Source organism: Triturus cristatus, chromosome 2_2, assembly GCF_964204655.1.
Source record: "Triturus cristatus chromosome 2_2, aTriCri1.1, whole genome shotgun sequence".
Lineage (NCBI taxonomy): Eukaryota > Metazoa > Chordata > Amphibia > Caudata > Salamandridae > Triturus > Triturus cristatus.
In genome coordinates this window covers 1,010,164,988-1,010,182,391 of record NC_140582.1, presented here as the reverse complement: position 1 = coordinate 1,010,182,391, position 17,404 = coordinate 1,010,164,988, and the positions used below count along the sequence as shown (strand labels likewise).

At 44.6% G+C, this 17,404-nt stretch overlaps 1 protein-coding gene across 2 annotated transcripts in view; it reads left to right on the top strand.

Annotated features, from left to right (window-relative positions):
- The window catches only part of PPP2R2C (protein phosphatase 2 regulatory subunit Bgamma), a 577,160-nt gene that overhangs the window by 496,240 nt on the left and 63,516 nt on the right, over positions 1-17,404 (top strand). For both annotated transcript variants that reach the window (XM_085642445.1, XM_085642444.1), the window contains one exon: positions 4,906-4,997. In XM_085642445.1, coding sequence (XP_085498571.1) covers positions 4,906-4,997 — 92 coding nt within the window. The remainder of the gene's footprint in view (positions 1-4,905; positions 4,998-17,404) is intronic.

Below are 17,404 nucleotides of genomic sequence, written 5' to 3'. Positions count from 1 at the left end.
ACAGAGGCAGAATCTACGAGACTGTTCGATTTGTATTAAGTGGGTTATGCTTTAAATACACGAAAAATGTCTTTAGGCAACATTACACGAATATTTCTCATGCCCGACCCGGTATCTCAAACAAACAGTAAAAAGACATCAAACAATAATTAGTCGTAGGATTTCGGTATTCGATCAGGTTCCCTTGACAGTTTTCCATTCTTTACCCGATCCTCCCCATCATAAAAATCGTAACCTCCCTATTGTAAAAGCCCAGAAGGAGAGGAGCAGAGCCAGGTGCAAAGGATTGAAAAGTAGGATAAGAGGTGTTTATGGATCATAAACGGGCATGGCTACCGTCTTCGGCCTTTCAGTCAGAACAACGGACACGAGAACCAGTATAGCAGGACTGGCCTCAGGCAGGGGAGGCAGCTTGATTCTGCCTAGTCATGTAGCGTCAGCCTTTCTCGGGGCTTGAGCTTACGTGTCCTTAACAAGGTGACTCTGCCGGGGTCATCGCCCGTTCATTGACTATGTGAGGGCAAGAAACAAAATGGATGCCGTAACTAAAATGGATGCCATGACTTTACAACAGAATGCCCTATTTCTCAGTGAATTCATGCTAGTTGCGTAGCGAAAACACTGTCATGCATATAATGGATCATTTGCGGTTCAACGGTACCGAAATCGTGTAGTACTACGATACCGAATTCACGGGTTCGGATCGCTACAGAACCTCAGTCCCTCTATGGAGCTTCCTTAAGTAAGTAAAGAATCCGCCCTACGATGTGGCCTCCGGACTGCACCCAACCACAGCTGTCTGCGAAGTTAAAAATCCTCACTGGAAACCCCTGGATGCTCCCTGCAGTCAATGCTGCTCCTCTCTCCCCACGCAGTGTTGCTTTCACCCTGTGGTGCTTCAGCCTGCGCGAGGGGGCGCCGCGTTTTGCGTTACCATACACGAAGTCCATTCAAGTTGCTGGCTAACGCGGTGCATCCAGACCGAGAGGGCGTGTCAGAAAGCCAGTGCCTGCAATACCGGCCAAATATGAAGTCCAAATCCCCACTCTGAACAAAAAGAAGAAGGGTCTGACACAGCCAGGACGCATGTAAGAGGATTTATTCCAAGGTAGGTTACAACGCAAATTTTTGTAACATTGGGCAGACGCGTTTCAGCAGTTCAGCTTTCATCAGTGCCTGTTACGATGTTTGGAGCCTCGCACCTGGTGGCCATTTAGGTAGTCTCTTGGCCACTCCTGCAATCTTGCTTGGGGCTCCTCCTTAGTTCTTAAAGGGATACTGCAACTTGCGTTGTAGGTTCAGACCACTGCATGCTGGTAATTGCAGTCCCTCTATGGATCTTCCTTAAGTAAGTAAAGAATCCGCCCTACGATGTGGCCTCCGGACTGCACCCAACCACAGCTGTCTGCGAAGTTAAAAATCCTCACTGGAAACCCCTGGATGCTCCCTGCAGTCAATGCTGCTCCTCTCTCCCCACGCAGTGTTGCTTTCACCCTGTGGTGCTTAAAATATACAATGTTTAATTATAGGGATGCAGCAGGTACAAGTTGGCTACCTTTTCTTGATATTGCTTTTACAATGGCAAAGTCTTTTGTAACATGGAAATGATTTTTATTGTGTACAGTTTCTAAATGTGCTATATATTGTACATTTCAGGGCCTCTGGCCAAATGAAATGTAAATAAATGAAATAAAATTGAAACTATGACTGAGTTATATGACGTAATTATCCTGGAGGGCTTACTTGAACTTGCAGGATTGTAACCTGCAAAGGATCCAATCCAGGAAGATTTCTATTAAAAAAGGAATAGAGAGTATCCTACTTGAAGTGAAGACGAGACACAGACAAAAGAAGACAACAGTCAGTTGTTGTATATCTACCGGGAAAATTGATTTCTCAATCATAAGCCAAATAATTCGACTAAGAATGGTTTTAATTGCCCCAAAAACTAAAACAGGGCATATAGTAATTGATCAATTGATGCAAGACATGCACTTTGAGGAAATCGGGTTCTGTAAGCGCCAATGGGATTAACCCTTCTAAACAGTGAATTGTGTGAAGTTTAAGACTGCAGGAGCTGCGAAAACTCTTAATGAAATAGTACAGAGTTCCTGTGCTATTAAAACCCCAAGTATTTTATTATTATTTATCCAAAGATAGTAATGCAATCATGGATATGAAGGTGAATGTAAAGAAATTCACATTTTTCTGACACCATGTGCTTCGCTCAGACACTTTGAACCTATGACCTTTCTCGAGGCAATTATATTGTATCAAAAATGTTATGTCTTATTGGAAAGTCAGTAGTGTTTTCGGGAGGCAGGCGGACAAGATGGTTCTTACCAGTCAGCCTGTCAGTTCACATTAGATATCAGTTCAAGAAACTGAAGTGCCCAAGTGAAATATATGTCAGCTGAACCATTTGTACTTTTATACACTTGAAATCATAACCATGATTACTTAAACTCTGGTTGAAAACTAATCCAGTACTTTAAGTTTTAACATCAGATGAAATTATATGATCAGCTTGCAGTTTTTGGATTGGACTGTCCCCATGGGGAGCAGAATTTGCACTGAATTTAGTAAGGCGAGTCTCGGTTTTGAGTGGCACAAAGGAGGGGAAACGGTGGGTTGGAATGCTACCCCAAGGCACTGTTCGTGGTTTAGACTTTTTGCAAGTATTCCTCTCCCTTCATCTTTTGTTTTAGTACTGTGGAAGTACCTCTGGACTTCCTGTAGAGAGTGCTCTACAAGGTTGCTGAGGTGACCTACCCACAGCTCTTGAAAGTCTAGACAGTTTACACATCAATTGACTTAGGCCCTACTTTGACAGAATGTATGTCTATGGTGACAACATAAGAAGAGGGACTAACTGATCTACTATCCCAGACTGAGACGGGTACGTCATTAGAAGGAGTAACCCTGGTTCTTAGTCTGCCAGATAAACAACAGAGGGACTGCCTCCAGTTGAGGGTCATGATTTGTTTTCCCAGACACCAAGACTTACTAACTGATGTGTCCCACTACATAGATACTGGGGACAACCTGCCTGTCACAAATGAAATCTACAGTCGGTCAGACAAGTAAGGCCAGCATAAATGAAGAAGTGCCCAAAATGCTGAGCCTGAGAGTTATTGAGCATTCAAACATTCAAATAGTTTTTGATCAAGTTAGCTTGTCTTGTTACCAAAGGTTTCTCATCAAAGTGGACCCTCACAGCTGCGGTTCTTTGCAGGCTACAAGGAACTCAACTCAGTCAGTAATGCTGACACACAGAAAATATCAGAAGCTGATGAACTCATTGACTGGTTAAGGGTTGTCCAGTTTGTCAGACCTTTGGTCTGACTTCCGATAACTGGTAGTTCTGATACCTGGCAACTCACCCTCATTGAGGGTGTAAAAGAGAGATTGCCAAATCCAATTTCACTGCAAAGCAATGCTGTTCGGGCTGAAGAATGTCTCTGCCACCTTCCAGAGACATATCAACTAGGCAACGGCTGGGCTAGAGGCTGCATTATTGCCTCGCTGTATCTTATTACAATCTACAGCTCCAGCCAAGGGAACCACCTGGTACACCAACATGAAGCACTTCAGGCTCTGAGGCCTAGAGGGCTATGTAGGCTAGTGAGTGTTAGATAGGACAGGGGTGTGTAATGCACCTTAGCCACCAAGATTGCAAGGGTCATGTACTACCACCCCAGTCAGAGATTAGGCTATCGTAACCTGGGAGCTCCCAAGACCCGGACACTGATAAAGGATTGCCTGGTTCGCACCGGGTATTACAGGAGATTTGTAAGGTAGCACATAGGCATTACCTTGATTCAAACTACTTATGCGCCTTATGGGCATGCATATCCCCAAATTCTGGGATCTGGGAATAACATCCAGAGCTGCCATGTTTTTGCACACACACCTTGAACCTCTAGGTGTGCTGAAAATGTTATGAATCATGAAACCATTTCTCTAATAAGTAAGCACAATCAACTTAAACTTAGAAGCCATGAAAATACTGCCAAGAACACAGTTCACATTGACAGTTTCTACAATTTATTAGGACATTTTTTGCATGCGCTTACACATTGGATCTGCTAGGTAGTTCATACGTCCCGCCATTTGTCCTTCTATAGAATAACCAAAAGAGGTACCCACTATGTATTAAGGAATGGGTGTATACCATGATTCTTTATGTGTTGCTGTCAGACATATACGTCATTCAACCTGTGACGTTTCATTTAGGAAAAGAAAGCTTCTAAGTTTTAAATGTTTAGGTTGTCAGGTGATGTGGAGATGAGAGCTGGACATATTTTATGGCTCATCAATATTCAGAGACAGCTACGTGCTCTTAAAAGAGGACAAACTTGAATACTTTTATTCAAATTTTACTACTTAATATCGACTCTCTGAATATCGTGGTACAAGAATATTTAGGACAATATTTACTGTTCCCATTCCACATCTATGTACATGAATATATATGTGGGCATATATATGGATTTAGGTATAGAAAATATAGACGTACCTACCTGTGTCCCATCGATATTCTGAGGTCGATATTTAGAGTGCACATCTTTTATTCAGACAACTTTATTCACCCAGATCATCTATCTGAGATCACAGCTGCACAATATTTAAAAAGTGTAGGAGGCTGATTGAAGTTTATGTCAGAGTAGGGCTAAACATTCAAAGCCATCCCATTGTTCATATGTAGGGTATACATGCTGACCAGTTCAAATTAGGAACAGCGACATTCACAGTGTTAATGATGTGTTGCCTCCCAAACTTTGAAAGCTTTAAAAGCATCAAATGATGCATTTTCTGGACGCGATAAAACATTGCTTGCTTCCCTTATATTAAATGTGAAGCATACTAATGCGGGTGTGTTTACTATTTGTGTTCTCACAACAGGTTCACGATTACCTTCGGAGTAAGCTGTGTTCACTCTACGAAAATGACTGCATTTTTGACAAATTTGAATGTGCCTGGAATGGCTCAGACAGGTAATCCATTTCAGACGATAAATGTACGTTCCATGTAGTGCTATTAAGCATGTTCATTTTGGCACTTTTGTGACGCTATCTACCAGTAAGTTAAATAGCAAACTGTGGAATACTTGCTACACAGGCGTTCCTGTGTTGAATGATACGTCATTGGTTCTTCTGTACCACCCTATAACTCTTAAGGGGGGTGGGGTGGGTTCACAAACCATGACTCAATCATGAACCCTGAATGGATGCTGAGCATACCTCTGCTCTGAAAAACACGACTGCCTATTGATTGTATGTCAGAATATCATACACAGAAATAGTGTCTACATAAATATTGTTTACTATTCTCCATGTGCAACACGAAGGACAAGGAAACAAGACTGGCATTGGCTCTTCTCGTCATCAGAGTCAACAACTGGGACCACTGGGGGGGCGTGACTTGCCTTGGACAGTTGGCGGGCACTTGAGCAGTGGCGGCTCCTCCGCTAAGGCGGAGGAACATCGCCCCACTGCTGCTGTGCAGCAGTAAAAGAAAGGAAAAATAAAATGATAATAACTTGATGTTATTATCATTTTATTCTTCATTGCAGTGGCAGCATGAGGGAAGGACTGCTCTGCTGACAAAGCAGAGAAGGAGTGGTGGGCACACTAAAGTGCGCATGGTGCTTTTACCAGCTCTCTCGGCCGGCCAAACTGTCATGCGCACTTTAGCATGTTCTCCATGCAGGCTGCATGGAGAACATGCCCAGGCCCCTATTCCCCGTCTGAGCTCCGAACCACAGTGCTCGGACCAATCACAGCGCTGAATTACAGCGTTGTGATTGGTTTAGGGGAGCCAATCACAACGCTGCATTGCAGCGTTGTGATTGGCTCAGCGAAGCCTGACTTCTTCCTGGCCTGAGAGAGGCGACGTGGGACAGAGCGGCGAGGAAGTAGGTAAATCATTTTTTTTTCACAATCATACCTCCTTACCTCCTCACCCCCGCCTCACCACCCCAGATCAGTGCTGGCCGTCACTGCACTGGCGAGCGCTGCTCCCTCTGTACCCCATACATCCTGCTAGATATGATTACCCCTGGCTGACAGCTGGCCTGTGCCGCATGTATCCTATCCTGAGGACCCACTGGTCTCTGGTCCCGAGTGCCCTCGGTGCCTGCTACGCTTGACGCCACCCAGTACTGGGGTTAGGCCGAGGTCTTCCGGAGGCATGTGAAGTGGAGGGCTACTGCTACAGGGCCTTATATAGGCTATACAGGACTTCCAAGCATCCTTGTAGCTGAAAACGTATACAATCGCTTTAGCATTGGGCCTGCTGTGAGCAGACCACTGGAAATTGTCCGAGAGGGTGGAGGGTACGGAATCCACGCTGACCACAATGTGCCCCACAATTTCCACACTGCAGCCACTGATGAAAGACTTGTGCTACAAATTGAAAGTTTTGCAGGGCAGGGTAGAGGATGCTGCCGAAATAACATGAGAGTGGTGCACTTACCAGAGCATGTTGAAAACCCCTCTGCAGAACTGTTTCTGGAAAATTGGTTGCTCACCACTGTACTCCAGAATACGCAATCATAGTTCTTTACTGTGGAGAGGACACACAGTGCCAGTCAAGCCGCCTCCTTTGAGTACCCCTCTAAGACCCATAGTTGCCAGGCTGTTGAATCACTGAACCAAGATGACATTCTGCAGATGGCCTGTGCCCACAGCCCCTGGTACTTTGAAAGCCATAAAGGGCACATAATCCCCGACTACACTACAGAAGTGCCAGAGCTATGCAGTGGTGAAACAGGTGCTCAGGTCCCTGTGACTCCCATAAGGTCTCCGCTATCCAGTGAAGCTATGTATTATGTTTAACAATAAAGAGCATTTTTTCGCCGCTCATGAGGAGGTTTTTGAGTGGCTTGAGGGGGTGTTTGGGAATATCTACAATCTGATACTAAAACATGTTTTTCACTTAGGACACACGCCTCACTGCTTATACTCCGCAATGACTAAGTACACAGCCAGCATTGACCGGGCGAGTGCTGGACCTCCTACCCATCATCCCCCTCCCAGATAAGTCACAGTTATGGCCCAGAGACATAATATAGTTACTTGGACCGGGCACCATGGTGAAACAAAGCAGAGCATGAGCCTTCTTGAGTATATGAAGGGTACGTGTCATTCGTTGGCAAGAGACACATGCAGTGGCCGTGGACCTTGAAAACCTTGGAAGACACTGGAGGGGCCAATTGTTCAATACAGGGTTCTAAGCATTTGCAAGAGACACGCTGATATGGATGGCACCGAGGGTCCCTTTCACACTACATCGATGGAGCATAGACCCAGAGGGGAGATACACTATACTGGAGAGGATTCTAGATGGGACACCGGTTTCGATAGCCAGTACATATGCATCCAACACAGGGTAACTTCAATTCCTAGACTCCTTAGCGCAGCACCAAGTCGGCGCCCTAATCTTCGAACGGATATGGTGTACTGACTACACCATGGTGCTAGACTGTTCCTTAGAACACTTCTTGCCATCCCTGCCCTCAGGTCCTAGTGTGCCATTGGTCAGGGGGGTTTGCCAATGGACAGAAAGGTGGGTGCAGGTGAACTTGTGGAGGGAGACCCACCCACTGTGTAGGGAATACTCACACTGCTCTGGGTTGCATGGCATGCACACATGCATAGACTGGATACTGGGATGTGTTGCACTCACACCATGTCTGCACAGCACTGAATACATATGCTGCACAGACTCTGATCACAACCCCCTGTTGCTGACACTGGAACTGGAGAGGACAATGACATTAGTCCCGACTTGACGACTACAGTCTGTGACACTCTTGGACCCCCCCTTTAGGGACACGGGCAGACCTGCTATACAATTATTGTAAAGAAAACGAGGACACTGCCTCCCACTCGAACACAGACCGGGATGCTGTTAATGTGGTCATATGTAGTCAATGCATAAAGACCTCATACAAAGCCAAGAGGACTTTAATGAGGTCATTCCTAGAGGTGGAACGTAGATGCAGAGTATAAGAAATATGGGGCATATCAGCAAGGCGAGGCGATAGAATTATCGCCGCTTTTGCGGCCGTTTTCGGCCGAAAAGCGGCGATAATTTTGTCGCCTAATTAGCAAGCTCACGCTAACGCGTGAAAACTTGCGTTAGCGTAGGAATTCCTAACGCCCAGCTTTGCATCTCTAATGAGATGCAAAGTGGGCATTCCTGAACTGACATGACTGGAGAAATGTCGCTAAGCGACATTTCTCCTATCATCAAGCCCCACGCTATGAAGCAGAGTGGCAAGAGAAGTAGCGATAACCCCTGTTATCGCTACTTTCCTTATGCCTGCTTCAGGACTGATTTAGCCATGATATCCTATGGAAGGAGGATATCATGGCTAAGTTTGTGAGAACCTATCATCAAGCTAACGCCACATTGCGTGAGATTATCGCTGGGTTTCCAGCGATAATCTCACGTTAGGCAGTTAGCGTGAGGATTTTTATCGCTTTTGAGATAAGCGTTGCTAATAGCACGCTATCTCAGCGATAAAAATCCAAGCTAGCCGGCGATAATTATCCTAGCGCTAAGTGCGCTTAGCGATAATTATCCCCGGTTATTGCTGATATGCCCCTATCTGCGTTAGAAGACCCAACGGAAAGACCACACTTGCTGGAGATGTCCAAGTCATACCAGAAATTGATAGAATGCCTCAGGTGCCTGCATTACAGGGAATAGTTAGCATGGTAGCTTGGGGAACGTGACAGGAATGGCCTCCTGCTGGTATGGCTAGTGAAATCTGATCATTCGAAGAAACCAATAGGAGCTGTGCGGTTGCATACAGGTCAGGTGGTGGCAACAGAATAGGAGATCAGTGTGGCGTTCTGCCTCCCCCATCCTAGTCACGGGCTCGAATTGCCTAATTCTTGGCACAGAGGAGGATTCCGTGTCTCACGGTGGCCCAGACATTGGCTTTGAATGTTGAATCATAGATACAAGAGGTCAAAGTGGCTATGGACCAATTAAAGAATGGAAAAGAATCCATGATGAACGGACTCCCTTCGGAGTTCTATGTTGCCTACCAATTCTGTCTGGCAACCCGATTACACTCCATGTATTAAGGAGCACTACAGAAAATGATTGTCTTGCCACGACTTCTGTATTTTATTTATGGCCCTCCCACTACATCTACAGAGATCCTTCTGGGATCTGCAGTTGCTATTTTACGACTTGATGTGGGGGGCACAACGCAGATAGCTAGCGATCAACAAAGCAATGCGTCCCCCCGAACTTGAGGGTCATGGGGTTCCCCAACCTGTAGTCTTACTACCAGGTCACTCAATTTATGTGGCTGGCACGGTCGATTGCATTCTACAAGGACCCTGTGTGCAAGAGATATCAGATGAGCCCCAAGTGATAGGCACCTCCTACAGACGCCATATACTAGATACAGCCACAGATCCCTCTACCCAGAGCATTGAGAGTCATTAAGACTTGCTGGGATAAATATTCTAAAAAGCTGGGCATGCGAATGCCATATTCCTCTGACTTGCCACTGTGGGTGATACCCAGCCAGGCGCGGGTGACAACCAACCATGCTACACAAGCATTGGACCAGGCTGGGGTGACCACAATGGTTGACTTATATGTTGATTGCAAGCTTCTAACATTTGACAAGCTAATGAATAGCTTTTACTGCCACAAAGGCCAGTTTCTGACATACCATGCACTGAAGACGGCCACTTTTGACACCTGGGGTAAGGGCACTTTGGAGCCAACAGAGACACTGACTATGCTGCTGACACATGGGATACATTGTAAAGCGGTGACAACCATGCACCCTGCCCTACCCTGGCTCTAACTGTTTGAGCAGCAGTTAACTGAGGACATACCCAACAGATACTGGAGAGGGATACTACAATACCCAAAACAAGTGAATCCGAACCACAGATTTAAATTTATACTACTCAACTACTTACACTGTACTTACATGTCACCAGCATGCCTAGCGTACCTATATCCAGGACTCCTATCTGAATGCCCTAGGTGCCAGGCACTGAATGCGAACGCTTTTTATATGGTCTGGGACTGCCCCCATGTTCATGCCTACGTGCAGACCCTCCTGGGAGTACTGGCAGGTGTAACAGATCGCACGCTGCCTGCTAAGTTGGCGGTGTGCCTGTGGTGACAATTTCCAAGACCATTGAAGGCTAAACACACCTCCAGGTTTATAGATCTAGCCCTGATACTGGAGAAATGCAGATAGCCATGCACTGGAAGTCATTGACATCCCTTACCACTGTACAATGGCTTAGGGATCTAGTACAATGGGCCACTGCAGAAATCAATGAGATGATGCACATACAAAGGCAGTCTGGGCGAGCAACATCTCTCACTGAATGGGACAGTTTCCTGATGGCGACACAATCAAAATATGAAGAGCTGCCCCCTTGAATATTGAGAGATGCATACAGTTACACAGTCTAACATACAAGGTACTGTGGTCAGCACTCCACAGAGGGCATGATGGGCACCCTTCATCAGTCCCATGACTCCAGATCTACACCTGACCCAAACCTAGCTGGTGGCGGAAGATGCAAGGTGCATTAGTGATGCAGGAATGACAAAGGCAATGGCCGGAGGATATGGAATACTGTGGGCACTTTAAAGCACATGCAAAACGGTGGACTGCGGGCCTGGGTTGGCGAGGCTGACATTTGTACACAACCTACAAGGGCATAGATCATACTAAACAATGATATAATTGAGGTAATAGGTTCATGAGGTTGTTTGGTATTGCTATACTAAAGAAAAGTTCATAATACAGATGGTTCTACTCAAGACAGTGCTTTCCTTTGTTAAACAGATGCATACTACTAGCTTCAACATTGTGGACTGCTTGTGGAAATGCTGTGTTATATGGTAAATCAATAAAGATCTATAAAGAAAACAACCGGGACCACTTAGACCTTCTGAAAGAGTCCTTACTATGGTTAACTTTATTATGGGGCCTTTATCTACCCCAGGAGCACATTTGATTTTAATTGCTTACCAGAATGCATTCATACGTTCAACCCAGTTATCAATTCTCCTTTACAGATGTGCTGTTCCTTTCTTATATATAAACAAGCATTGGCATAGCCAATAGATCTCGCCTTTGGGGCCTTATAAGTGTTTAGAGATGGCTATTGGCTTTGTTAATGTTTTTAATATGTTTGTTCAACATATCTATAATTACACGGAGGAGGAAAAGAGGATAGTGGACATTATACACTAAAGAAAGGGGAAGGATTAAGTTGGCCAACAAAGGACGGTAGTATATGAAGGCTGTGATAGCAGACAAAATCAATCGGACAAACAAAGGCCATCTAAAGTGGTCTACTCTATATCTGTCAATGCCGTAACTAACACACCTAGGCGACATTCCTGGCAAGTAGATATCCTGCATCTTCGTGAGGCAAAGTCCAATGCAGGTAATGATGCACCTTTCAATGCCATCAATGGTTTTATTCTGGCCAAGAGCAGGAATGGAATTCTTCCTCTCCAGGGCCCCCCACAAACACTCAAACAGACAGATGTGTAAGTGTGGGTTTCATATGAATATATACATTGCACACTTTTATACATTTAATTTTATAATCTAGTAGAGCAGTGGTTCCTAACCTGTGGTCCGAGGACCCTTGGGGGGGGTCTGTGAGAACTACTAAGGCTACTGTTTGACAACATTAAATATTGTTACATTTTTTAAAATTAAAATGTAATAAGTATATACTATTAAAGAAGCAAAATCGGAAATTCCGAAACGGGTTCTAGATTTTTTGTGAATTAAACAATTGTTTTCAATATTTCAGACTTTGTTTGGTGTATACTGGTTTTTCTATTTTTTGTGCACTGTTTTGGGGTCCAAACCTTAGAAATTGATTAGGCTGGGGGTCCCTGACTTCCAATAAAGACTCATTGGGGGTCCCTGAATTCAAGTGATGACTGAATGGGGAGTCAACAGAAGTCAAAATGTTAAGAACCCCTGCTGTAGGTCAAACATTTCATCTCATCTCTAACTGTAAAAGAAGCTCATTCCCTTACAAGTGACTGAAATGCTAAGACTGTGGCATCGCTTCCTGCCATGTCACTCAGAACCACGTCACTGCGCACTGTCTACGTGCATTGCCTATGCTAACGAGCCCACCCCCCCCCCTCCTATTTTTTCGGACTCAGGTCTCATAATTAGGTTTTTAGTAGTGCAGTTTCATGGTTTGAAGAAGTATGCTGTTACATACTCTAATTCGTGACGGTCACGTTAGCAACAATGGCCTGGCCATAGGAGATTTAAGTACAGTCAGTGCTGTAATGTCGAGTATTATTGGCAGCACACTGAGGGCGCTATTGGTAGCCGTTGCTGTCCATGTCTATTAATGCTCAAAACGTATTAAAAGCAAGTAAAAGTTTCAGGAAACAAGTAACAACCCCCTCCACCGTTATGCTGTTCCTGTTGCTGCGGTGGCTGCGAGGTGATATTGGGCAGACTGCTCTTCTTCTAATGTCTCGGGTGCAGGGATTTATATTTGACTCTATGGTCACAAGTTCAAATCCAGTCAGCCTTTCATCCTTCTGTGGTCCATAAAACGATAACCATTGAGCTGGGTAGCAATAAACATCTGGTAAATAGCGACATTAAAACCCAATTAGTGAAGGTGCACTTTACAAAAGACACGTGTTGTATTAAAACAGCTCATGCCTCATTATGCTCAAATTCCACCTGTGCAATGCCCTTTGCGACAAGAAAGACCATCAAAATAAGCCATTCAGACGCGGAACTGTATCTGTAACCCGCGCTGTAAGTTTAATTTTGAAACTTGCACGAGATAAAAGAAAAAAAGCGCTTCACCTGGCCATATGACCTTGAACTAAAGCTTTCCGAATAATAATGTGAACATTTAACGTCATTCTCTTTATAGTTACTAAAATCGGATTGATAATTAAAAAACAATGTTCAGTATGGTAGCCACGTACTTCTGGCAATAATTGTACCATTAAGTTTATTAAGGATGACATATTCAGCATGATAAAGCTCTTGTGGTTCCTAAACCCCAATACAAACATTTAATTCAAGGCATCACTATGTATTTGTCATTCAAGTGTAGGGGTGGCAGCCATCTTGACTGAACCCGCATTCATTTAAAAGCTCTGCCATTTGTCACATTCATGGGAAGCGCTACTCATAGGCAGAGCGGGGTGTGAGGTGCCATACACTACCGGCTCAGACAGGAAGGCTTGACAGTCCTTAAAGTAATTACAATAAAAGGTTCAATGGTATCAGTGGCTAAAGATTTACAGCAAATTTCTAAGGCAGACATCATTAAAACTGTGCAAGGCGACTGCCTATAAATGCGCATCAACATGCAACATGCGCTCCAAGGGGACTCTTGAGTGTGTAGGACAAACAACCTTGCATGCTGTGGGGGATTCTGTGTTTACATCACTGTAGATTGCCTGTTTGTGGTGGTTAGGAGAGAGTAACAAGCGCCGGTCACATTCCACACCTGGCACACAAAAAACAAGTCTGGAGGAGGGGGGTCGGGGAGTGTGGCCGAGAGCAGTGACGCGCAGCGTTTACCATGCGGGAGCGAGCGCGATAATTGCTAACAGATGTCATCAAAGCTCGCTCCTGCAATGGAATCGCCAAACGTGCACGCGTTGCCATTGAAAGCAATGCAATGCATGCACGTTTTTGGGGAAAGAAGTGGATCGATTCCAAGAGGTCCCCCCTATGTAGCGCATGCGCACTGCGTAGGCGAGACCTAAAATGGCTGATAACACAAGGGAGCATTTTATCAGATGTTTGAATTTCTTTACTTTATTCTATTGTACTCACTTTTAGTGAGTGAAGTGCATTATTAAATCACAATGTAAAAAAGCTGTATTCCTGAAGTCCAAACACGATGTAGTGTGTGTTTTCACTTTACTTTTAAATAACTGGCTGCTCATCATATCAATGCCAACCTCTTGGTTGTGCTATAGGGTAATATGGCTATGTTAATAGGGAAGAGGATATGGCGTTGTGGCCAGAGCTGCCTACTTTGGAATTAGGGAACCAGGTTCTAGTCTCGGTGTCAACTCAGCATCCTGTGATTCTGGGCAAGTTACTTAACCTCCCCATCGCTAAAAGATAAGTGTGACCTTGTGGAATGTAACTGGTGTTCATGTAAAGTGCTCTAATACCTTTGGGTCAAGTATGCACAACATTGCCCAAAAACAAAATATATATATTTTTAATTTACATATATAGATATAGGGGTGTTATAGTTAGGAATCAACATTATAAAATCTTACAAATTCACTGAAGAAAAAAAAAACCAAAGGGCCGTTATAGTTGGGAAATAGAATTTAAAAAACCTTACAAATTTAATGAAAGAGCTAAAGGTTACAGGGGCATTATAGTTAAGCTCACATTTCACTCGTACAAAACCAGAGAAATTGAGCAATAAAAGGTAGCTTTGCTAACTGTAACTTACGCCCCAGCAATGCACTGCTTATGACCTCACATATTATATCACTCATGACATGGTCAGTGATATCACTCATTATATCACTGATGACATCTGAAAGGATGGTAAGTTATAGTTAGCTCAGCTAACTATAACTGCTGATTTTCTATGGTTTTATAAGAGTGAAATGTGAGCCCAACTTTAATGTCCCTGTAACCTTTATTTTTTTCAGTGAATTTCTAAGGTTCTTTAACTTCTGATTCCTTAACTATAATGTCCCTGTAACCTTTGTTTTTTTTCAGTAAATTTTTAAGGTTTTCTTTCATTCTATTTCCTAACTATAACATACCTGTAACCTTTGTGTTTTTTCACTGAATTTCTAAGGTTTTTTTAATTTGATTTCCTAACTGGTGGAGAAAGGGAGCGGGACCTCCCACGAGCTCTCACCAATCCCGCTGTGTGGGACTTGCAGGAGGTAACAGGAGGGGTTCTTGGCCTCCAAGGACCCTCAGCTTCCAAGGGGACTTCATCCCCCAGGAAGTAGTGTGTCAGGAGGTGCGTTGTAGAGTGGTGGAGCAAGGGGGTGAAGCCTCTGATGAACTCTCAGCAATCCCACTGTGTGTGACTTACTGGAAGTAACAGGAGGGATTCTTGGCCCCAAGGACCCTCAGCATCAAAGGATACTTCATTTCTCAATCAGAAGTGTGCCAGGAGGCACTTTTGCTGAATGGAGGAGAAAGGGGCAGGGTCTCCCATGAGCTCTCAGCAATCCCACTGCGTGGGACTTACTGGAGGTAACAGGCGGGGTTGTTGGCCCCAAGGACCCTCAGCAGCCAAAGGGACTTCATACCCCAACCAGGAGGCCCCTTTGCAGTGGGGTTGAGAAAGGGGGTGGGCCTTCGATGATTTCCCCTGAGGACAGCCATTTTTGTTTTATTTATTTTTATTAGGGGAGAGGGGGCAGAGCAACCTCCCTTCCAGGCCCATTTTGGCCCTGGGGTACCAATCACCCAGGGCCTGGCCTTTTCTTTTTTATCTTATTTTTATTAGGGGAGGGGGACGTGTGGCCATCTTTAGGCCAATTTCAGCCACAGGGACCCCATCCCCTGGGGCCCAGCCACTACACTAAGAAGAGGGGGCAGCACAGCACCCAGGCCATTTTCGGCCCCAGGGACCCCATCCCCCAAAGCCCGGCCTCTTTATTCTGGTTGGCCTGCCGGCTACCCAGCTCCTGCGGAAGTTGCCATTAATGTGATGGACAGGGGGCTGTTGAAAGGCAGAGCAATGGTTTCATCTGTTTCTCTACACACATATTTGCATGCAGAGAAAGAGATGAAAACTCCGCTTTATGAAAGCCGGAGCTGTTTGACAGCTCCCGCTTGTAGAAAGTGGAATTATGTTTGCTTTTGCTTGGTGGGAGCTGTCAGCTATGTTGCCCGGGGAGATGACGGTCCCTGGAGCTGTGGGGGTCGCATTGGCCCCCCTGCATTAGTTTATAACCATTTGTCCCGGTTAGGTGGCAGTCCCCAGGGTGCGAGGGTGCTGCATTGACACCCCGCTCATACATAAGAACCAATGCCCCAGGGTGATGGTTGTCCCAGGGCATTCATAAGCCCTAGGGAGGGGCCCTATGTGCATCTCTCCTATTTCACATGCATGCCCCCGGGATCTGACACAACTGGGGGTTAATTAAAAACAAGCGCTGGAGCCCACGCTTGTTTTTTTTATTTTTGCCACAAATTCACAAATTTCTATGATTTTTTAAATTTATTTTTTATGCTTTTTTGGCCAGTTGGTGTCCCTCTGGTACCCCAGGACCAACTTTCTGGTGTCGGTATCCTACCCTGCCCCCTTTTTTTTTTTTTACATTTCTTTTTCAGACTCGGCTGAAGCCGAGTCCCAAGATGGGTGCTAACACTTCCTGGTTTAAGTGTTGGCAGCCAATCAGAGCTCTGAATTTCCCTGCACAAGCTTGTTGTTTTTTTGCAAAATTGTTGCGGCCACAGATATGACGAACTCTATTTTCTTAAATTCCTCAACAACTACTGAATGGATTTACACCAAATAACAAAAAGCACAATCTGCATAACCAATTCTACCAATTCTGTCCAACAGTTTGGGCTGCAGGTGTGTTCAGAGGTCCTATGGAAATTCACATGGAAAAACGCACTATTTTTGGCACCCCTTCTTTTGGCCCCACTGGACGGATCACCCCGAAACGTTCAATGCACAGCAAGACCTAAGTTGACACTTTTTTAAAAATAATTCGTGAAGATTCGTCAATGGGTGCCAAAATTTTAGGCTAGTCAAAAAAAAGCTTTTCCTATGGAAACATGGTCCTAACTATAACTACCTGCCTAATTTAAATTATGCTGTAGCTTAGTATATACCTTTAAGTCTTAGAAACGTTTACATGGGATGATGTCATGAGTGATGTCATTTTAGATGTCATCAGCGATATCACTGACCATGTCATGAGTGATTTAATATGTGAGGTCATAAGCAGTGCGTTGCAGGGGTGTGAGTTTTAGTTAAATCAGAATACTATAAATGCTGAATTTCACTGGTTTTCTACGGGTTAAATCTAAGCCTAACAATGTCCATGTAACCTTTGGATTTCAGTGAATTTCTAAGGTTTTTTTAATTCTATTTCCTAACTATAATGTCCCTGTAACCTTTGGTTTTTTTTAAACTGAATTTTAAAGGTTTTTAACATTTTTATTTCCTAACTGTAACCTGTAAACTTTTAGAGTAAGTGTGCGACTGAGTGTCTGAGTGTCTCAATGTATGTGAGTGGGTGTGTGAGCATCGAAGTGGTCCTTGGAGTGGCTGCAAAAGTGTCTCACTGGGTCTGTGAGAGTGCATAAGTCTCTCAGTGGGTCTGTGAGTGGGTGCGTAAGTGACTCAGTGGGTCTGTGAGTGGGTGTGTGAGTCTCTGA